Source organism: Lampetra fluviatilis, chromosome 63 (assembly GCF_964198595.1).
Source record: "Lampetra fluviatilis chromosome 63, kcLamFluv1.1, whole genome shotgun sequence".
In the NCBI taxonomy this organism is placed as follows: Eukaryota; Metazoa; Chordata; class Hyperoartia; order Petromyzontiformes; family Petromyzontidae; genus Lampetra; species Lampetra fluviatilis.
The window spans coordinates 2,878,433-2,902,659 of record NC_136337.1 but is presented as its reverse complement, the minus strand read 5'-3'; the positions used below and the strand labels follow the sequence as shown (position 1 = coordinate 2,902,659).

The 24,227-nt window shown below is 49.8% G+C and overlaps 1 protein-coding gene across 1 annotated transcript; it reads right to left on the bottom strand.

The window, feature by feature from the left end:
* LOC144951753 (transcription factor E2F4-like) lies at nt 1-18,578 on the bottom strand. The gene is made up of 10 exons (XM_078882103.1): nt 18,433-18,578; nt 15,905-16,014; nt 14,972-15,130; nt 13,444-13,490; nt 11,960-12,024; nt 10,548-11,127; nt 8,916-9,032; nt 6,859-6,888; nt 6,057-6,101; nt 1-4,539 (listed from the first exon to the last, which is right to left on the bottom strand). The coding sequence occupies exons 1-10, from the start codon at nt 18,565-18,567 to the stop codon at nt 4,424-4,426; spliced, it is 1,404 nt and encodes a 467-aa protein (XP_078738229.1). The 5' UTR covers nt 18,568-18,578; the 3' UTR covers nt 1-4,423.
* Nucleotides 18,579-24,227: the final 5,649 nt, after the last annotated feature.

The window sequence follows — 24,227 nt, the reverse complement described above, 5'->3', positions numbered from 1 at the left end:
TTAATCAAATTAAGCTTTATTACTGACTTTACAAACACACCCCCTTGAGCCACACATACACTGTGTACAATATAGCATCCACAGACATGACACGCCTTGGTCTGTCAGCTGCTGGTGAAGCCATGCACCAACAAGGTCATCGCCAGCGGCTCCAGACAGGGCTACATCTTCATCATCACTTCGTGCCCGACTCTGGATAAACTTACGACTGTGGTGATCGCACACGACATGATTACACCGCACATGGCATTACACTACACACGACATGCGTGTGCGCGCGCGCTCGCCAGGTGTGTTCCATGGCACCTTCCAGCATCAGTTGGATCCTCTGCCGTGAAGCTCTCTCCACATTGCCTCCCCCTCCCCACCATGATTACTGGGAGAGTGGGGATGTAACGATTCATCAAAACGGCAATTGAACCTTATGGCGGGACCCCAGGGTCCCGAATAAACGGAACTCAAAATCGCAATTAATTTATTGCCATGTCGTCCAAGCGCAGCTAGGACGAATGCGCAGAAGAAACAAAACTTTGAAACGTTGATTAGCGCATCGTGTAGAGCTCGAGAGGAATAGATTACCGTATCGTTCGCCTTCAACAGACATAAAATGACGTTGCAACGCAGTTTATGTGAGAGCCGGGGACTTATGGGACCTTGGGGTCCCGCAATAAGGTTCAATTCAACGCGCACACAGCACGTACGAAGCTGAAAACATCGATTCTTAGGCGATTAGATCCACGTGGCCGAGCGGCAGGACATTCCGTCACTTGTTTCTGAGGTTCACACGGTTCGAATCCAGAGGCCGCCCCGATTAATAATGCAGCATGAACCACAATAAAAAATATATACTACCCGCCGGCTCTGCTTCGCCGAAAGTGGGACATTTAAAAAAAAAATCACACGTTTGAAAATTAAAATGAAGGTTTAAAATATAAATATCAATCGTCGGCCGCAAATGCGAAACATCTTGGGAGGAGCCTCCAGATTAGGAGTTTTGGGACCCGGCGATGCTTTCCTGAGTAAACGAGCGTGATCATAATAAAATGCGTCGCGAGCTTAGAGAATCGATGGTTCAAGGTATCGTTACACCCCCTAATCGCCGCTACCGTCTTCAATGTGACCAGGTGCGATGGTCCACCCATAGGCAGTGCCACTAGTTAAGTAAATTTCCTTTAACCAGGTAAGAACTCTGTAGAAATCAGGGAGAAGCTCAATTGCAAGAGTGAGCTGGGGGGCAGGAGGAACGATGCCCCCCCTCCCCTTTGCAATGGGTAACCAACAGACTTGAACCTTCCCCACTAACAATGCAAATGCTCACTGGGTAAGTGAGCAGTCTTCGCAGCAGTCAAAATAAAACGTATTAACGCAATACCTAAGTTGCACCGAGAATGCAATATACGTGCTCGAGATGATTTTTACACTCCACACCGGAGCATCCCAAACTGGTGTTGAACCTAGCCTTTCTCGGAGAGGCGGCAACCACCTGGGGGCAGCACTCGCCGCAGGGAAGAACATGTAATTCCCGTCACAACGTTTGATTTGTTTAATTAAAATATTTTCGTTTGCTGTAATTATTACTCGATAAACATTAGCGAGTATCAATTACAACATTTGAAGTTGTTATAACTTTAAGGAGCAATGCTGCACAATGTGGGCATTCGAATTTGCATCCTTTGCTACAGTGATCCGTGCCACTCGGCTACGGCTCCTCACAAAAAAACTGGCTTTTAATACCCCTGGGGAAATACATGCAGTAACCTTAGCTCCCCCCCCCCACACCCCCATAACAGTGGCAGCCTCCCACCACTTAAAAAAAAAAGTGGCACCGCCAATTGGTCCTCCCCACCACCTGATCCTCGCCGGCCCACACAAGAGCGGGCGGGTGACAGCGGCAGGTCTGGCCAGTGCCGTAGGCCACTCGACAAGTCTCACAAGCCAACCTTGGCACCCCCGTGTGGCCAGGGTCAGTACCTTCCTTGCTCTGTGAAATGTAAAGGCAGCGGCAGGGGCGGTGGTTGGTCGGTCAGCGCCACACGTGGCGGTCATCAGGCCCGTGGCACGAGCAGCGACGGCCTCACTCTTCCCAATAAGTGTCCGGAACCACGTCCCGTGCTTCGCCGCAAGGCCTCTTCTTTTACGAGAAGAAGACTCGGAGCAGCTTCGTGACCGTCCTGCAGAGTTCTCGTCTCCCACGGCCAAAAAGCTGCCCCCCCCCACCGCCCCCTCACCACCGTGCGGTGGGGCAGAGCCGCACGGTGGCACACGGCCAAAGCGACACTCCGATTACAATGATAAAACCGCAGCAGTGACAACACACGCACACACACACACGGACACTTTCGGCCCTCGCCATTTGTTATAAACACACACCACGGACGCACATACGCGCGCTGCTTATTTTAAAGTAGAAAAATATGCCTTTACTATTACCGTATTAATATACACAATGGGACCGTCTACGCGGGGTGCGGTCCCGAGCTAATTACGAGAGTCTGGTATAAAACAATGCGAGAGGGACAGTCAACACACACGGGCAGGCCTGAATATACACACACGGGCAGGCCTGAATATACACACACGGGCAGAAGAGTGAATATACAGGCATGGGCAGGACAGTAAACACACACACACCCGGGCAGGCTTGAATATACACACATGGGCAGCTGCCATTCACCACCAAGTAGTGGTGACATCACCAGGGTGCCTGTGCCAGGCTAGGTGACATTTGGGGCTGCCTGGCAGAAGGTCATGGGACACACCTAAGTGTCATGAGTTGACTGACTCAGATGAATAGCAGATGCATCACGTGTGCCCCCTACTCTGCCAACAAGGGAAAGACGGTGAACACACACACACACACGGGCAGGGCAGTGAATATACAAGCGGGCAGGAGAGTGAACACACACACACACGCATGGGCAGGACAGTGAACATACAGGCCATGGCCAGGACAGTGAATGTACCAAAAGGCAGGACAGAGAACAAAAGACACATGGGCAGGACACTGAACATTCCAACGGGTCGGAGAGGCATCTGGCGCCATCTCGCTAAACTAACAAGTAAACCCGTAAAAACAAAGTTTTTCACTATAAATCCTTTATATGCGTGGCGGCTAGAGTCTTCTCGTCCTCTGGCTTGAGATGGCTGCCACCTATGGGTCAGATGATTGTCTGCCACCATTAAGCAATTGGTAATTAAATATTTAATTTGTTTTCCCTAAACAGTGTAAAATTTTGGAAAAAAATTTTCACGAAAATTTATTGTCACACACAACGAGTCTGTGTGGAAAATGTCAGCTCGATTGGATCACGGGAAGTGGGTTAAAAAACGAGCGAAAGATTTGCACGGTCCTAAGCAAGCAAGCGAACTTAATATAAAGGATTTAAACATATATTCGCCTGTGGAGGACGCGGGGATCGATCCCGCGACCTTTGGCATGGGAAGCGAGGGCGCTACCAACTGCGCTACTCCGCCACGGCCTGTGGAGGGGTTACGCTCTGGGCTCCTACACTGTGACGTTCAGCCAAAGCCATGAATGAGTTGTATTTGAATAAATGTAAAATACATTTTTTTGCCAAAAAGTGTAAAACTTTTGAAAAAAAATTTCACGAACATTAATTGTCTCGCACAACGAGTCTGTGTGCAAAATGTCAGCTCGATTGGATCACGGGAAGTGGGTTAAAAAACGACCGAAAGATTTGCACGGTCGTAAGCAAGCAAGCAAGCACGCAAGCACGCAAGCAAGCAAGCGAACTTAATATAAAGGATTTAAAAATAACCACTCGTCATTGCTATGAAATCATTAGGTGAAGGTCTAAAAACAGTTAAGTGCTTAAAATTAAGCGGCTGTGGCCAGGCCTTGGGCCGCAGCTCGTTACGGGCAGTGCAGCTCAAGAGAGGGGAGTTTGAGGCTTGCTCCGACTCGGGTGTGGGGTGGAGGGGGTGGGTGGGTGAACGCGAGGGTAGGCGCGTAACAAGGTGAACGCTTCCATGATCGGAGTCGTCTGTGTTGTACACTCACGCCACGCGGGGGCGTCGAGTTGAAAGTGAGCAGATCGTACATTCAGACACAGTACAAACGAGACGGCAGAAGTGACGGGTGCAATGCAAGTGACAGACAATAAAAATGAGGCTGACGGGAGAAACTGAGGGAGACAATAACAAATGAGGGAGACGGTACAAACAAGACAAAAAAATAATCGATTCTTCAATCCAATCGCGGCCCCCCACCCCACCGAATCACGACAACACGTCGAATGGCTATCGTCACCCGTGCCGATGACGAATCGTCACCCGCGCCAACGTGAGGCCGAGCCGATGGTTGGGAATGAATGTGGGCAGAGGGCCCCGTGATCAGGAGGTGAGAGGACAAGTGGCAGACGAGCGGGCGAGCGAGTGAGCGAGTGAGCGGGGGACGACCTCCTCACAGGTCGAGCAGCGGGATGTCGAAGAGGTCGCACAGGCCTTCGCTCTCGTCCAGGTTGAAGTAATAGTCCTGGTCGCCGGGCGGCGGGGAGAGCCGCAGCAGTGGGGAGAAGGCTGCAAGGCAGAGGATGCAGTTTAACACGGAGCAGTCGGCTTTCGCGACCAATATCATCCACAGCAAAGGATTTTGCGTAAGAGCGCGGTAAATATAAATGCGTGGTTCACCCACCACCACCCGACACGGCCAAAGTGTCAGGGTTTGTCACGTAAACAAAAGTGCCAATTAGTTACTAGTATAGTGTAGTGTATAGCAGTGTATAGTGTAGTGTATAGTGTAGTGTACAGTAGTGTATAGTGTAGTGTATAGTGTAGTGTACAGTAGTGTAGTTTATATTAGTGTGTAGTGTAGTGTATAGCGTAGTGTACAGTCGTGTAGTGTATATTAGTGTGTAGTGTAGTGTATAGTGCAGTGTACACTAGTGTACACTAGTGGTGTACATTAGTGTGTAGTCTATTGTGTAGTGTATAGTGTAGTGTATAGTAGTGCGTAGTGTATAGTGTAGTGTATAGTGTAGTGTATAATGTAGAATATAGTGTCGTGTATAGTAGTGTATAGTTTAGTGTATAGTGTAGTGTACAGCAGTGTCGTGTATAGTCGTGTAGTATGTAGTGTAGTGTATAGTGTCGTGTATAGTAGTGTATAGTTTAGTGTATAGCAGTGTCGTGTATTGTCGTGTAGTATGTAGTGTAGAGTGTAGTGTATAGTGTAGTATACTACTTCAGCACACCGGTGTGTTGCAGGCTAAATGCACAACATTTACAATTCGATTAGTTCGACGTTCTGCTGCCAATTACAGCCAGCTTCATCTGGCGATTTTACAGAATTGTGAACAAGTCTTCCTGTCTCGGTCTTCAATAGAGTCAAGGTGATGCCATTACCGTGAGCCTATCAGGTGTGAAGACCAGAGGGGGGGACTAAATATACTCAGATAAATCACAATGGGTTATGTCAATCTGAGAATATGCAGTACACCAATTACCAGTTGGTTTATTCACAGTTAACCAACATACGTGGAATGGTTTCAAACGTTCGTGACTGCAGGGATTCATCTTCTTGGTTCTTTACGTGACTTTACCGAAAGTACCAAGAAGATACGTGGAATGCTTTTTGTTTACGATGCACACACACACGCGCGCGCAGGCCCTTGTATGCCCCCCCCCCCCCCCCCGGCGTCTCTCGCAGTCTATCCGACACCGGTGGTTCCCAAATTCCAGTCCGGATTGTCGTCAAGAAAGACTCGCTCTTTCAGGAGCGGTCTTGCCAAGTTTTCGCGGGAGAAGGCGACGTTGCGCGGTGTAAACCCAAATGAGTATTTTGCAGTGCCATTTTTCGGCATTGGGTGAATATCAATTCCCACCTCCGTCTCCCCCCCAATGTTGGATCTCACACACTGCAGCAGATACCGATTTAAGCCAGAGCCAACCGAGGGGAGGCCCAGGACTGGTTCAGATATTCGTCACCAACTTTGGCCGCGAGCGGGGAAACGAACTCGGGTTGCCGAGTTCATAGCAGAGTGCGCTAACCACTGCGCCACCGCTCTCCACCGGACCACGCACGATAGGACACTTACTGTCTACAGACATCAGCTCCTTCAGTAGCTCCGAGTCCACGACGTCTGCAGAACAGAGGGGAGGCACGAATCGGTGACAATTTCCCGTCAGCAATTGGCCAGCGAGCACCCACAATCTGAACGATGATAACGAACGACTATGATTTGACTTTGCCGAGCCGCCCTCCTTCCTGCTACGGCGTCTTAGGGCACTTTACGCGTGATGAGCGACTTTCATTGCATCTCATCTCAACACATTGCAAAGGGCACCCCCCCCCCAGCAGAAGCTGTCCCTGTGGGCACAAGGCAACTCAACACCTGCAATGCAATCGGGCATTAGTCTGCCAGTAGGGGGGGGATGAGGGGCGCAATCATTGCTATGTGTCATCCCAATCGAGTTATTTGCAGGTAATTTGACTAAATGTGGACCGTGACGCCACCACACAATGGCTTACACGTTTTATAATGACGTCATGGGCTCTCTAACATTCACTGTGAAGCAGCCGGCGCGGAGTGTTTTACGGTTAAGACACACCGCAGTATTGAGCAGGGCAGCCTCTGCAACGAGCGGAAAACGCGCCACACGCCGGGCCCACATCTCAAACCAGCGCCAAAGTGGTGCCAAACTGGACCGTCTGATCCGTGCTGGAAAGGCTCAGCTAAGGCCGTTAAAGGCATCGCCTTGGACGTGTGTGTGTGGGGTAGATCGTGAGCGTGTGCGGGGTACGTAGCGAGCGTGTGTGGGGTACGTGGTGAGCGTGTGTGGGGTACGTAGTAAGTGTGTGTGGGGTACGTAGTGAGCGTGTGCGGGGTGTGCGCGTACCTTTCGCAAACTCAAACATGTCCTCGAACCCTGCAGGGCGGAAACGGCATTGAAGAGGTCAGGCGTTTGGCCATCACTGCACTTTTAAACAGGCCGAGACTCTTCCTAGACAGCCCTGTATCTTGGGCCATCACACTACACCCCATCGGTAAAGTTAACACTTTACAGCATTTACACATTTGATCGTCGCCATCGTCAGCTACAATCAACCCACTGTTGGAGGAAGGCCTCCCCCAAAGTCGTCGCCACCTCTCGCAGCGCCGCGATGCAACGGTTCAACCATCACGCTCCTGCACACGAGCGGATTTTCATTGCTCCATCTCTCCGTTGGACGCCCTCTCGGGTGCGATCCCTCCTTTGGCTGCCACCAAAACATTTAGTCTTTACTACCGGCCATCGTCTCTACTCCTAGCGACGGGTCCTGTACAAGCCCACTACATTTTCGTAACAGTCAATATGGTGTCTGTGACGTGCCACTGTTCTCAAATCTATGGGTTCCTATTTGTCTCCAAGTGTAATTTCAAGCATGCAACCTTCCATGCTTCTCTGCGTAACTTTCAGTTTTTGCTCTGCCCGATTCGTCAATGTCCTTATTTCACTCATTCCAAGTACTGCCAAGAAACTTGCCTGAAGGAATGAATGAGCGCACGTATGAGGCGCTGCAGTGGCGAGATGTTAACTACCTCGCCTGGTATGCAGGAGTTGATGGGTTCGGTCCGGACCCTGAAGTCTGTATATATGGAGTTTGTATGTCTCTCTTCCCGTGGTCAAGTGCATTTTTCTCCTGGTCCTCTGTTTTCCCCCTTCCCATTTAGAATCCACAGCACGCGTTTAAGAGTATTTGGCTACCGCTATAAATGTCCACGTGATAATAAGCCACTTCGCCGAGCTATCATCTGCGGCCAATTCGCTTCTGAAAGAGCTATATCAGCTCAGTGGGCCTTACCTTGTAAACTTAAAATAGTTTTGTAGTTTATAGTTTTTGGACGCACGCTAAAGAAAAGCTTCTCCCGAACCCCCCCCCCAACCCCAGCACGGCTTTTGCCAACCGTCGAGCCTGACCACTTCCCTTGCTGGCGCTTGGCCAGACCGCGTCTCCTGTCCACCAGCAACGGACAAACCACCAGAGAGGACTCAACCACTTGGCCGTTCATAAAGATGCATGGAGCACCTACGCCCAGCCCTTGGAGGAGCAGCAGCAGTGGCAGCAGTGGCAGCGCAAGCTGCGAGTGTGACCCGCCATCAATCAATGGTGACTCACACTCGCAGTTCGTCGAACGGTGCTCGTGAGGACCATGCACAGCCAGAGGTCGCAAATGGGTTTTTATTCCTTACCCGTACCCGTACCCGGCCGCACCAGGGTCGCAAACGGGTAGCCGTACCCGTACCCGGCCAGGTCCGGGTATCGGGTACCTGATTGCGACCTCTGGGATGAAGCCATGTTGCAGGCCCGGGTGGGTTGATTCTAGGAACTTGAATTGTGAGAAGAGACAAGACGTTGGGAAATGAGTGACAAACGGTGATTCACCAGTGACTCACGGCCTACCCGTACCCGTACCCGGCCGCACCAGGGTCGCAAACGGGTACCCGTACCCGGCCGGGTACAGGTAGCCGGGTATCGGGTAGGGTACGGGTATCGGGTACCTGATTGCGACCTCTGTGCACAACCCTTTCCTGCAATCCCACCGCTGAACGAGGGCCTCACCTGTGCAGTGCGGGTCCGTTATGGTGATTTGACCGCACTCGAAATTTTCCAACTCCGAAAATCCCACCACAAGTTACTCATTTGGGATGATGCACACAGCAGCAATCATTGCCCACCTACCGGCAGACGCACACGCCCCCCAGTCACTCTTACACAAACAAAATAAACGTGAAACTACCGACGACACACACACACACAGCGATTGAATTGGTAGAGGTACCAATTGGCTCTGTGGCAATTGTTGATAATGTGCAGCGCACACATTATCTACACAACAAGAGCAGGGACCCTCAGAAGCGGCGTGACACACGAAGAGCACGAGGCGGGCGGGGGGGTCTGCGTTTCTTTGTACCTTGGGAGCCCTCTGGCTTAATGGGCTGGAATGTGTGAGGTGGGGGCGCGTCGAGAGGGCCCCCCGCCGCCTGTGGCACTGCCACCAGCATAGAGCTCGCGCCAGGCACCCCGCCGTCTGTCCAGCGCAGACACAACAAAGAGACAAAGATCCTAGATTTGAAGCTTTCGTGACTGCAAGGATTCATATTCGTAGGTTTTTTCGGTAAAGTCACGTAGGTAAACAGACAACGAGACAAGAAGTCACAGCTTCTCGAGACGCTGGCCGTCCTAAAGAGATGCCGAGATAACCAGGTAATACCCATCGCTTTCACACAAGGACTGTTTTCTTGGAATTTCTCTCACTTGATACAGCTATCGTGCTGTGACGGTTCCACCTGAAGACGGAAGCTTGTGTTGCCTCCGAAACGTCGTGATTTTTATTTTATTTTTATTTTACTTTTATTAATTTAAATTTTTTTACCTACGTGACTTTACCGAAAAAACCTTACAATATGAGACAAAGATCCCCACGTAGCCTTGAGCAGATTGTTGGGGCAAGCGCTGCGAGAGAGCATCCTACGAAAGCCGACATCACGCCGGCCACCTTTGTCCCCCCCAATGCCGATGTTCACACAATGCACCGGTTACTCATTAAAGGCCGTGTCGATTTAAGGGAGCGCACATGACCAGTTTAGCATTTCATCAGCGACGTTGGCTGCGAGTGGGAAACGAACCCGCATCGTTGGGTTCGTAGCAGTGTGCGCTAACCACCGTGCCACCGCTCCCCAACAAGCACGCACCGGTCACGGCAATCTCCTCTCTACGGTGTCACCATCTCATCCCACAGATGGAGTCAGAGCTCATGGGTCATACGTAGCTCAGTTCCGATACCAATAAAGGTCAATTCCCGCATGCGGTCGGGTGCTCGGATTTCTTTATCCTTGAACCTCTATTTTGTGCCTCTTCTCAAGTCACATCCACTGTCTGTTCTGTGGCCATATGGAACGCCCTTCCTTCCCATATTAGGAAGCCACTGCAGCCATGCACTTTTAAATCTAGATTGAAAACTCATTTCTGTAGAACTGCTTTTTGTGTTTTAGTTTGTCGTCCTTCTCCCGCATCTCCAATTCGCACGGTTGGCTACGTACGGTGCGAGAGAAGTTCAACATACGTACACACTACTCTGATAATCCATAACCACTGACGAGTTAAATTTCGATTTAAAGCTTTCGTGACTGCAGGGAGTCATCTTCTTGGTTCTTTCGGTAAAGTCACGTAGAAGGGAAATAATAAAATAAAAAAATAAAACATATATATATAAGCTGCCAAGCCTGGGGTGTTTCATTCAGACGCTGTCTTCCCGACAGACCTGTTCTTCACCTGAGGACTGCTGCTTGCGTTGTGGCCGAAACGTCGTGAGAATTATTTTATTATGTTTTATTTTATTATTTTATTATTTCCCTTCTACGTGACTTTACCGAAAGAACCAAGAACACTGACGAGTTATTGATGACCCCTGCTCAGGCTCTAACTTCGTCATCCACCTCCCTTTCCCCTAAGCGCTTCGAATACAAGTTTTCTTGTCTCCTCGTATGCGAGTATGGAGGGCGTGAAAAGTTGTGAGCGAGCGTGCCGGTGACACTGTGCACACCTGAGCCCAGGTCCAGTTTAGCGGCGGCGCATCCGCTCGGCTCTGCCGTCGCGGCTACGGCCCCCGCTGGGCCCCGGTCCCCCGAGCGCAGCCCTTCCCTCCGCCCCGGGCTCCCACGCCGCCACTCCGAGCCGCTCTTCCTCCGCCCTCCTCTCTCTTTCTCCTCCTCCTTCCCCTCCCTGCCGTTCTTTCCGCCTTTGCCGCCGCCCTCGTCCGCTTCCACGGCAGACGGCGCAGCCGGCATTGTTGGCAACCGTGGCCTCGCGTCGTCGCCGCCGCCGTCGCCGCCGGTGTTCGTCGCACCGGACGGGGCAGCGCTCGTCGCGATGGACAGCGCGGCCTCTTCCGCTTGGCTCGCGGCGGCGCAGCGGGCCTGCAGGGCCGCCGCAAACGCGCCATCGGTGGTCGGAGTGGCGGCGCGTGCCGGTGCCTCCCCCGCCGGCGGGGAGCAAGGCGGAGGCGGCACGGGGACCACGACGGGCGAGGAGCTGCTGCCGCTGTCCTTGTTCACCAGCAGGACGTTGATGGGGCCCGACTGGCTGCGCAGGTGGATTTGGAACTTGGATTGGCCGCCGGACACCTGTGCGCAGGAACGTAGGTGCGTACACACCCGCACAAATAAACACACGCATGCAGACACACATAAGCAATTCATATTTTTTAACACAAAGCAAGGTGCATGAGAGAATTTTTAGGTTAGATCGCGTAAATATAAACGTGTCGTTAAACCCGCCACCACCCGACACAGCTAATTAATAAGGTTTGTCGTGTAAACAAAACATGACAATTAGTTACCAACTCAGCACACCGGTGTGTTCGGGAGTAAACCCACAACATTTACAATTCGAGTATGACGTTTCGCCGGTAATTACAACCAGCCTCACCAGGCGACAGCCAAAAATGTGGAGAAATCCGCCTGTTTCGGTTTTAAATACAGGGGTAAATGTGATGTTGTCACTGTGAGTCAATCAGGGGTGAATGCAGTCCTATAAATTACAATGGATATCTATGATTAGTTGGCTTATTAATAGTTTTCGATTTAAAGCTTTCGTGACTGCAGGGATTCATCTTCTTGGTTCTTTCGGTAAAGTCCAAAAAAATGCTAATTTATACACAATGGATATTTTATATGCTGAATAACTATGAATAATACAAATAAAACATTGTATTATGTTTTATTTGTATTATTTTATCATTTTCCTTCTACGTGACTTTACCGAAAAAACCAAGAAGATCATTCATAGTTATTCAGCATATAAAATATCCATTGTGTATAAATGAGCATTTTTTTGGCCTAAAAATGTCTCAAATATGGGCCTCTGTCGTTTTTGGTATCAGCCAACACCGCACTCATCTCAATGCGGCACTTAAAAACTATGACAGGAAACATATATTTTTGAACAGGCACCTACATTGTCCGGGAAGGGCACCTCAAGCTCCGTTCCCACGGGGGCCTTGATGACGAGCAGTGTGTCCGCTGCAGGAGAAACATGTGCATTAGGGCGGTAGCACTCAATTAACCATGGCTCACCAGACTGCAACCACACACGCATCAATCGCTCGCCATGCATCGATCCAGCAATTCTTATTTTACACGTATCCCGGGCTCGCTATGCAAGCGTCAAATCGCGTGCATGAGTAACAATTATCGAGTATTTATGCAAATGTTATCGAAATGGTTAAAGAAAAAAAGGCTTTTCCCCTTCCGGCAAAATCACAGGTGTTAAGATGTTAAAACACCAAATAGACACCTGTTACAAGGCATCAAGTCTGTATTAATCACACATACTAAAACCTTGGATTGCGAGTAACTTGGTCTGCGAGTGTTTTGCAAGCCGAGCAAATTTTTTAAATAAATATTAATTTGATAAACGAGCGAGGACTTGCAATACGAGTAGTAGGTGTATACGCTTTGTCTGCCGAGCGTCACGTGATCACAACTGATATACGAGTGCTTTGGATTATAAACACGTTACCGGAACGAATTATGCTCGCAATCCAAGGTTTTACTGTATGCCAATTTTAAATGCACTCTTCTTGAAATGTATTGGCCTACACCAGAGACAGCCTCCTGTATACTGGCAGGAGAGGTCCCGAAGATAAAACTGCTTAATCAGAAATTTCGATTTAAAGCTTTCGTGACTGCAGGGATTCATCTTCTTGGTTCTTTCGGGAAAGTCACGTAGAATGGAAATAGTAAAATAATAAAAATAACAAAACATAAAATAAAATCTTTTATTATGTTTTAACACGTAGAATGGAAATAATAAAATAATAAAATTAATAAACCATAATAAAATAAAATATTTTATTATGTTTATTTTTATTATTGTATTATTTCCATTCTACGTGACTTTACCGAAATTATACTTCGGTTACAGAAATATCAAACGGAAATAGGGTTACTCGTACTAATATGTAAACACACACGGATGGTTAGTTTAACACGTAGACTTTCGCGACCAATATTATAGACAGGGGTGATCCATATTAACTTTCTGGCGAGGCCACTTGGCAATTTTAATGCAAAAATTCTTGTCGTTTAGCCTCCACTTTTGAATTCCATTTCTGAATTTGCTGCCTGAAGCTCAGAGAAGTTCCAGCGTAACATCGTGCGTGGATATTAAACATAGTCGTGAGAAGTCTTTATCAATAATAAATTTAGCGATGCATTGGCACGTGAAAATAATACCCGCGTAAAATAACCAAAGTCTTCTTGGTTCTTTCGGTAAAGTCACGTAGACTTTACCGAAAGAACCAAGAAGATGAATCCCTGCAGTCACGAAAGCTTTAAATCGAAAAATAACCAAAGCTTTCACGTTAAACGCGCTTCAGGATGTATGCACGTGTGCGCAACACACTCGCACACCACATATCAACAGAGTAACCAACTCACCACGGAAGCAGCGGCACAGGTCCTCGTAGGGCAGGTACGCCAGCGTGCAGGCCGTTAAGGAGCAGCTTGCGACAAGACAGCGCCGAACCCGTCCCAAGCCCTCGGCTACCAATACCGCTTAACGTCAACCGCGTCGATTCCCACGCGAGACTTGTGCCGGCTTTCTGATCCTCAACCCTACGAGTGTTTGTCCCGCTTGGTGGGGCCCGCTTTCCGGGTCCAACAGAGTCTTTCACCCATCTCCACGGTAACGTGCACCGAGGGTGGTTCATCTTTAAAAGGGGCGCTGTACAACGGTAATACGTGTGCCTGATGGCAAGGAGCCTGGGTTTGATTCCGAGTCAGACGGCCTTTCTGCGTGGAGTTTGTACGTCCCCCCCCTCTTCTGTATGAGTTTTCTCCAAATTCTGTGGATTCCTCCAATAGATACAAAAACATACCATGTAACCAGAATTGCTCAAACATCCCAATGCAAAGACAAATTGCTTGTAAATTACACAATTGGGGGTTACAGGTGGCGACATCACGCCCAACTTGTAAAAAACTAAAAAATATTGGCAGGACCCTCCTGAAAAAGGGTTTTGCGAGGCTTTCCTGGGCAAACAAGCGGAATCATAATAAGAAGCAGTCACATGCTCTCATGTCCTTGTCGACAACTTCTCGCAGAGTCCTCTTCTGCCTTCCCCTTAACATTCACTGTCTGAGCTTTCTATTATTCAATGGTATTTTTCCGACCTTCCGGCCGCACGTCCGAACCAGCTTCGGTCTATCCTCTCAACTTCTCGTCGATCGCCGCAACCTTCAATCGTCATCTCACTTTTTGTTTCTCAATGAAGGCTGTCGGCCAATTATACAGAACCCTAAGAATCCTGAATGTGTCTCTTTCTGGCTATGCGAGTCTTGTGCAACAGCACTGAACCCTAAGAATCCTGAAGGTACCTTCGTTTGCCATTCTGTCCATTGTAGCATTTATTGCGGTGTGCGCACATACAGTGACTGCAAATGTACGCATACATAACGTATATATCTGGGGCACTACGGTGGCGAGATGTTAACTACCTCGGCTGGTATACAGGAGGTCGTGGCTTCGATCCTGACACCTACTCTACATTTGGAGTTTGGATGTTCTCCCCGTGGTTGCGTGAATTTTCCTCCTGGTCCTTCCAGTTTTTCCTTCCACATTTAGGGTATTTGGCAGCTATAAATGTTCACGTGATAAGCCACTTCGTTGAGCTATAGTGTGTGGCCAGGTCGCTTCTGAAAAACAGCTATATAGCTCAGTGGGCCTTACCTGGTAAAATAAGAAATAGTTTAGTTATCTAATAAAAAAAATATGAAGACAAACTAAAATGAAAAAAAAATATCTGATGGATGTTTTGCAGACGTCAACATGTTCCCCATGCCGATGCACCTTCTAAATATTGACCAACGGAGACACACTTGGCTCGTCCGCCAAATGACAAAGGTTGGACACGTGGTTCCAGGCGGGGCGTGGCTGTAGGTGCGAGCGGGGCTGGGAGGATATGTGGCGTTGCCGGCATCCTCGGTGACGTTGCGGATGCTCTGCTGGACCCACGACCGCTGCGTCTCCAGCTCCTGCTCGCGTCGTTCCAGCTCCAGCATCTCGGCCTTGAGGCACACGAGGCGCTCCGACACCTCGCGCGTGTTGCAGCCTGGACCCAGTCCCCTGGCACGACGCAAGCAGAGAACAAGTAAACCCGTAAAAACAAAGTTTTTCCCTATAAATCCTTTATATGCGTGGCATCGGGGCGGCTAGAGTCCTCTCGTCCTCTGGCAGCATTAAACAATTGGTAATTAAATATTTTAAAAAAATTCCCTAAACAGTGTAAAATTTTTTAACATTTTTTTCAGGAAAATGCATTGTCACGCACAACGAGTCTGTGTGCAAAATGTCAGCTCGATTGGATCACGGGAAGTGGGTTAAAAAAACGACCTAAAGATTGGCACGGTCCTAAGCAAGCAAGCGAACTTAATATAAAGGATTTAAAAAGATACCCGATGTAGCCTATATAGACTGTTAAGGAATGTGCAGCTAGCAAGCACCTGTTATTATTAGTACAATCATAATTTTTCGATTTAAAGCTTTTGTGACTGCAGGGATTCATCTTCTTGGTTCTTTCGGTAAAGTCACGTACAATCATAATCTCGTAGGTATCAAGGCCAACACAGTGCGTGCGCGCCCAGCACCAGGCCCTGCTGCGTTTGTCTCCCCGGTGCTGCTGTTTACGCAATGCACCAGGTACTCATTTAAGATTTAAGGCCGCGTCAAGCTAGGCAAGGCCCATACCCTATTTACATATTTGACACAATTGCTTGCCAAGGGTGAGAATCCATGACAGAAATAATGGAGCAATGAGACAGCTTGTGTGCAGGAGCTAGCAGGATTGTTAACACTGAAAGACCATGAGATGCCGATGATGGAGGAGAGGACCTTACTTACTTCCACTGGATGCTGTTTTTGGACTTCTTCTCAATGAGGCCGATTCCCTCCAGCACATTGGTAATGTCGTATATCCGTCTCTTCTGCCGCACGGCCAACGTGTCTGCAGCCTGGACTCCCCACACACACACACACACATCGTCCACTTAACCCTTTACACCGCACGAATATATATGCTGTTAGTAAGCGCCTGTTTAGGCCGGAGGGGAAACTATAGGATGGCATACCGGTTCTGTTTTGTCTTCCATGTGCTGATATCTGAAAGAAATGAGCGCTACCACAATCTGGCAATGAGTGAATATCTTCAATTAAAATGTATAACGTGTGGTACGAACCCTTTGTCAATCCAACGCGAGATCAAGGCCTCTCCCACGCTGTGTTAGTCATGAGAATCGTTTCACCATACATCACCACACTAGTCAGTGCGGGTTGGAAAATGGGGACCGGACTGGTTCTGATATGGCTCGCCCCTGATGTTAGCCGTGGATCACAATCGAACGCAGGTCACCGGGTTCAGTGTCGTGCGGTAAGCACTACGCCACCACCGCTCCACTCCCAATTCCTCGATTACGATGGTGGAAAAAACCTCCCTGCGTGACCTTTTCCTCTCTGGCGCTCTGCCACCCAGCCCAGCGGCGCTTGCTGTTGGCTCGGTCATTTACAGGCGCCACATAACAAGCATCAGCAAGCAACGACACTGGCCGCGGTTTCCGTACGCCTCATCACGCTCACACCACTTTCAACGTGCAGCTCAGGACATAGCGGCCGCACTTGGCAGACCGAACACATGTAGCGCGACACGAGTGTGGCCACATCGCGACAAATCTCAATGGGCTGCAACAGTTGAAGACTGCAGAGACTATCCATTCACTTGCCCCCATCTCTCCCCTGTCAAAACTCACTCCAGTACCTGCACTTACTCGCCTACGTCTTTCTCATCATCTCAATATACTGCCCTACCTTGTTGTATTTTACCAGCTAAGGCTCATTGAGCTATGTAGCTCATTTTTCAGAAGCAAACTGGCCCGAAAATAATAGCTCAACGAAGTGGCTTATCACGTGGAAATAATATATAGCAGCCCAAAACTCTGAACGCATGTCAATTCTAAATGTGGAGGGAAAAACCAGAGGGCCCGGAGAAAAATCCACACAATCACTGGGGAGAGAGACACGCAAACTCCAAATATACAGGCGTCCGGGTCGGGATCAAACCCAACGACCTCCTTCCTGTATCTGGTAAACTACACGCGATCTCCTACCTTTAATCTATCTTACCTCTCTACTCCCCTCAACTCTCTGGTCTAGTAACAAAGGCCCTATACTGAAGCCCCCACAGTCAATCTTCGCTCAGTGGGAGATCACTCATTCTCTACTGCTGCACTATTCTATGGAACTCCCATCCCTAAGTGGTCCGTGCTGTCAAAACTCCCTGCTCTCGATCACGTCTGCCTTGGACTGTCTTTCTTTAAAAAAAAAAAGCATAAATGAGCACTCTTTCTGTACTGCGTCTCGAAAAACTTGCATATATGTCATTTAAATGTGCATTTCATTGTACTGCTGCATATGTATACACTATCACATCTACAAGGTGTATAATGTGGGAATGAATAACACCGGTGAGCTGGCTGCATACATCATCTTAATGGACTTCTGTAGCAAAAATGGAAACAAAAGTTCGTACACCTGTGCCAAACCACTCAAAACCCCAACCATGTTCCCAAGCCCTGAACCCCACACACAACGTGCAACGACGACGTTCCTGAACAAGTCAACCGAAACCCCAAAACGAACGTCTCTCTGTTCCTCGGACAATCTTGGCCTAGCGATTACAAGAACGAAAAAGGTTGTGAGCATCAGGAGGAGTCACCACCGTTGCCAATTCCTTTATTTAATCGACAAATCCAAAGTGCAACAGGCGCGCTGTGATGATGGAGCAATGGGGAGGAGGAGGAGGGGTGGGGAGAGCTCATTGCCATGACGACTCACGAACTCAACAGCAAGCCAGGGGCTCACAGACACGAGGTCTTATCTGCGGGTTCAAATGCGTTCTCGCCGACAAGATATTGCTCAAGGGGACCCCGTACAAGGGATTATACCCCCATCCCCCCAGCCCGCATCCTCTGTAAAGGGGTCGTATCAGTAGCCTCCCCTTGACAGAAGCCTGTCGTTGATTCAGCTGCCCTCGTTATGAGATGCGGATAAAGGCTCCTCCTGTTGGGGGCTTCCCCTGATCTCTCGTTCACGGGGTCTCTCGTACAGAGGGTCCCGCCAAAGGGGTCTCTGACAACGGTGACAACGGGTCTCGTCAGAGCGATTAAGTTCCATCAGCTTCAGCTCCAGCGCGCCCCCCCCCCGACCCCCTCCGTGGGATCCGGCCAGGCCGCACGGCTCGCCTCGTCCCCCCGCGGAGAGTCTAGGAAAGACCGTAGGCTCCGCGGGCCTTCCCAAACAACACTGCCCGAGTTCGTGCCGCGCGACGCCCGCGAGCGAGTGACAGGGGCCCCAGGTGACGGGCGAGCGACACGCACCACTTTCAGGTCGAGCACGCCGTCCTTGGCCTCCTGCAGCAGCGACACGAACTTGGCGGTGAGGAGCCCCAGGCTCTTCTCGTGTCGGCTCGGCGTGCCCGAAACCCCCGGCCCGTCCGCCATGCCGCCCCGCATTCACGCCGCGATCACTGCGCATGCGCGGCGCTCTCAGATCATTTTATTTGCTAATACGGATAGGCACGCGAGGTGGGGGTGGGGGGTTGGTTGGTGGATGTCTGTCTGTGTGTGTAGATTTAAAGCTTTAGTGACTGTAAGGATTCATACTCTTAGGTTTTTTTCGGTAAAGTCACGTAGGTAAAAATAATAATAAAATAAGAATACATGAAAAGAACTAAATTAAATCACAATAAAATAATAATAAATGAAAATAACTAAATTAAATCACAATAAAAAAGATAATAAATGAAAATAACTAAATTAAATCACAATTTTGTTCTTTTCATTTTTTTTATTATTATTCTTACCTACGTGACTTTACCGACAAAACCTAAGAGTATGTGTGTGTGTGTTGGAGCGTCCGTCTGCTACAGCAGAGGTGTGGGGAATTCCAACAAGACCTACATTTCTGCTTTATTGACCTGATCAATGCCTATGATACCATCAGTAGGCATGGGCTCTGGGTTGTTCCTCGTGCTTTCGGAGTCCCTGACCCTCTGCTCACGATCATTAAGGACCTTCATGATGGTGAGCGGGCCCGGGTAAAACTACGTGGCCGGGAGTCGGAGCCATTCCCTGTACACCTTGGGGTGCGACAGGGATGTCTTCTGGCTGCCACATTATTTAACATCTATTTTGACCACGTAGTTCGTGAAGCCTTCAATAGCTGTACCGGAGGAATTTCCATTTGGTACAGATATAATGGGAGGCTGATCGATGCCCGGGTGCGATCAAGGGATGGCTCCCTATTGGTCGACCACGTTATGTCTGCCGATGATTTGGTAATAGCTGCTCACTCAGAGGAGGAGTTGGAGACGCTGCTGCTGAGACTGGAGCGTGCCACTAAGAGGTGGGGCCTTACCATCAGCCCCACCAAAACTAAGCACCTGCCTGGGTATTTTGTACCATCGGACATTCCACCCCCACAACTCCCAATCGATGATGGGGCAGTTGTGGAGAGTGGAGAGTTTCCCATACCTGGGCAGTGTGCTTATGACCGGCTCCAGTTTAACAGCAGAGGTCTCACTCCGAATCAGTCGAGCGGCAATATCTTTTCATCGGTTGCGTAAGGCTGTGTGGAAGCTACCTGGTCTGTCGCTCTGCACGAAGCTTCAGGTCTTCTCGGCCACAGTCATTCCATCCCTTCTCTACGCTTGCGAAACGTGGACCCCCCTAATGGAACATCTTCGCCGGTTAGAAACATTTAGGCTGGCCTGCCTACGATCCATCCTGGGTTTAACCAGGCTGGATTGTGTGAGGAGCTCACAAATCCTTGAAAGATCTGGACAAAGTCCCATCGGTGAGCTCCTCCGGCAGGCAAGGCTGCGTTGGCTGGGTCATGTAGCCCGCATGCCCAGTCACCGCATGCCTAAACAGCTTTTGTTCGGCCGGATCGAGGGGGCTAAACGGGCGCGGCACGGGCTAGAGAAGAGATGGAGTGATGTGGTACAGGAGGACGTGGAGCTGAGTGGACTTGCCGATGACTGGTACCAGCGGTGTCAAGATCGGCCTCTGTGGAGGAGGCTCGTGAAGGACGCTACTGGGCAGTTGGAGACAGTCGCGCTCCAAAAACAATGGAAAGCGGAGGAGCGACGCTCACAACAACGAGCGGAGCGCCGGGTGGCTAAAGCACAGCAAGTTGGTACAGTAGGGGGCACAGGTGGTGCATCAGCCAGTCATCTCGGTCATCTCAGTCAGTCGACCCGTGGCACCTGCTGGGTCTGCCCCGTGACCTCCTGCCAAAAGGGCGTTCGACACTTCACGTGGCCTCAAGGTGCACATGGCCTGGCACAAGCGTCGTGGTGACGTCACCGCCACTTCGTGGCGAATGGCGTTTGTTGTTGTTGTTGGGGGAGCGGTGGTGCAGCGGTTAGCGCTATGCCCAAACCGGTTCGATTCCCGCTCACAGCCAACACCCGGTGACGATTGTCTGAACCGGTTCTGGGGACCTTCCCCTAGGTCGACTCGGCCTCAAATAAGTAACCCGTTGCGATGTGTAAATGTCGCCACTGGGGAGACAAAGGCGGCCGGGGGCGTGGTTGCCGGCCTTCATAGGTGCTGTTTGCTCACGGCACTTGCCCCCCCAGTTTGCTACAGGCTACCAGGGAGATCTTTGTCTTTGTGGGTGAGTCAGGTGATGACGAGCGATTACATTTGCTACACGCGTTAGGCAAGCCCGTCGCCGCCCCCCCTCCCCCCCCACACGGGACAACAACGAGCACGCGGTGTGCACTGACGGCCATCTTGCTCAGGGGGAAACTTCGCGTTACCATAACAACCATGGAGGCCTCTCCCTGAGCAAGATGGCGGACGTCCTCGTGTACTGCAACGCTGTGTGTGTGTATACAGGGTGCTTACAAAACATGTTAACACTTCTGAGAATTTGCAAACAATAACCACAAGAAATGTGCCTCCGGGCTCTGGAGACCACCTGGATAAGATTCCAGGCGTGTGTTGACAACGATGGCGAGAAAGTGGAGACTTTTGACTTTTTGAAGCTATTAACATACATCTGTTTTCATGTTTGTTTCGTATCCGTTCTTTTGCCATTAAAAACGATAGTCCCATATAACGTTCGGTTTGTTCAGTAAACTCGGACGCGTCGCCGGTTCACCCTGTCCGCTCTCTATCATGTGCACGTCTTCTTCGAACGGAGCCGGACAAGCCCCTCTCTGTACCAGCGTGGGCGGCACCCTCGTGGTGTTCACCTTCTGAAGCGCTCGCTCGTCACCGTGGCGTGCGCGATGACTACCACCACGTGACTTTTCTTTCGTGTTGTGCGCGGTGCATTTAGTGGATTTGTAGCGTTTATTTTCATTTGTTTGCTGGTGACCTTGTGTATTTCGTATCGAAATCGCCTCCAGTGTGGTTGCGGCCGGCGGTAATATAAACGTTGTTTAAAAAGTCAAAAGTCTCGCTCTCATCGCGAATCCTTGCGAGGGGGTAGAGGAAGACAGGGCCGGATCAATAGACAACAAAAACATATTTCGGAGACGAGTAAGGGGCCGTCCATAAATGACGTCACGCACCTAGGGGGGGGGGCAGAGCTTTGTGACGTCATATTTGAGGGGGGGGGGGGTCCGACGCAAAAATCGTTAAAAATCGCGTGACGTCATTTATGGACGGCCCCTTACGCGATCTAACCCCCCTCCCCCCCAAAAAAACATATTATGGATATTGGTCGCGAAAGCCTACGTGTTAACCCGGGCAATAAGAGAGACTGCGTTTGTGTTTCGTCCTCCGGAGAAGTGAGAGACTCCACAACAGCTGAGCACCACGTGGGGCGAGGTGGTTGTGAAACAGCAAAACTTTATTCTTAGCTGTCAACTCCTTATCAGTGCCCTCCCTTATACTGGTAGGAACCCACTGGTTCCACCAGCCCACAGGGGATTATTGTGTCCGTCTGTCCGTCGTGCAGGGAGGGGCTGGGTGGAGAGGGAGGGGCAGGGTGGGGAGGGAAGGGTGGGGAGGGGCTGGGTGGGGAGGGTGGGGAGGGGCTGGGTGGGGAGGGGCTGGGTGGGGAAGGTGGGGAGGGGCTGGGTGGGGCTGGGTGGGGGGTGGGAGGGGTGGGGCTGGGTGGGGAGGGGCTGGTCACCCCGTGGTGCCCTTCTAAAACTCAACGTTTAACCTACTCACGCCGGCTTGTGCCCGCCCTCACAGTCGGCCATATTTGCGGAATACACCACGCCGCCGTTGACCCTGCAGGCCATTGACCGAGCAACCCAACGTTCCTACCAGCTCCCTCCGCAGGACAATCTGTTTACAGACAAATTCAGACCTCACTGGTCACCCGGCGCCCCTTCTACATCTCAACGTTCATCCTGCAAAGTCCCATCACAAGGGAGAAACACAAATAGACAACATTTTTGCCAGTCTTGAAACGGCTGTACGCCGTATGGACCTGAAAGCTCAATTTTCCTGTACAAGAATACGGGGTAAGGGGCGTCTATAAATGACGTCACGCGATTTTGTGCAATTTTTTACCCCCCCCCCCCCTCGTCACACGGCGTCATAATAAGTCAGACCCCCCCCCCCTCAAATATGACGTCACAAGGCTCTACCCCCCCCCCCCCCCCCAAAATAAAACATGCTTCAAATCTCTTTAAACTATTGTCATTGTAGTGCGTATTTAATGTGGCGCTGCACTCTGATGTTGTAAGAGAAAACATTTATTAAAAAGTCGATTTAATTAAGTAGAACGTGTTGTCTATATTTATTTAAAGTTGCGCATTTTGATGTGACGTCACATTTCTCACCCCCCCCCCCCCTCGTCACACATCGTCACAAATGTCTGACCCCCCCCCCCCCAGGTGCATGACGTTATTTATGGACGCCCCCTAAACCATATGGGTTGACAGGTATGTCATTGCTTTCTATTAAATAATTATTTTTAAAAATTTCTCGCTACCTGAATCTATTAGCGGAGTGCACAATGCATCACCGGCGAGCTGACACCGGCTACAGAGAGCAAAGGGGGTTAAACGAGACAACCAGGAATTTCCAACGATTGAAAGCCCCTTTGAGCCGAACCATCTCTTGAGAGCCCTTCTCGAATCCCATTGGGGCGATAATTGGGCACGGGAATTCAACTCATAGCAATCATCGCCCCGACTGCAAAAAACAAACTTGGCAGGATCATCCTGAAATAACGTAACGCGACTCCGTGGGGCTTTTTTTGGGGTAGCAAAGCGTAATAACATAATTCTATTTTGATTTAAAGCTTTCGTGACTGCAGGGATTCATATTCTTGGTTCTTTCGGTAAAGTCACGTAGAAGGGAAACAATAAAATAAAAAATATAAAATAAAATTCTCACGTTTCGATTGCAACACAAGCAATCATCACATAAACACGTGACTTTACCGAAAGAACCAAGAATATAACATAATTCTACGTATTGTTTGTCATTTTATCCCCTTCACACATCTCTTCCGCACAAACTTAACCTGAACTATACTTGCAACCACCTTACATCACCTCACAGTTAACACAGGCGAGGGTTGGTACGAGGCAACTAAAGTTGGTCCACCTTGGTATCCGGCCGCCTTTGTCTGACCAGGTACTAATTTAAGGTCAAGTCGATCTAGGGAAGGCCCAGAACTAGTTCAGAGATGCGTCACCACCGTTAGGCCTGAGCAGGAATCGAACTCAGGGGGCCAGGTTTGTGGCCAAGTACACCAGTCACTGCGCCACCAAGTTAAACCTTAGCTGCCTTACAGTTTATATTCATACTATCACTACTATCAATCGGAAATTTGACGTGTAGTGTTTCGATTGTGCAGATTTGCCACCCCCCCCCCCAGCCAACGTACTAGCACAGCTTTAGTTCGAACTCTAGGAACATCCTTGCCGCTCTCCCCGCCCCCACACTCACCCTGCCCCCCCCCAGCTATATAGGGTAATCCCTTGTTACAACCATCTCTTTGGCATACTTCAGAGATTGTTTTCGCTGTGGTGGTCTCCACCTGATGAAGGACGCTTGTGTTGCGCCCGAAACGTGATTAAATTTAGTAGTTTTCATTTTTTTTATTTTATGTTATTATTTTCACTTGCGTGACGAAAACTTCAAATCTAGAATTCACCACTCACCCGTACGAGCCACAAACATGCACAAACACA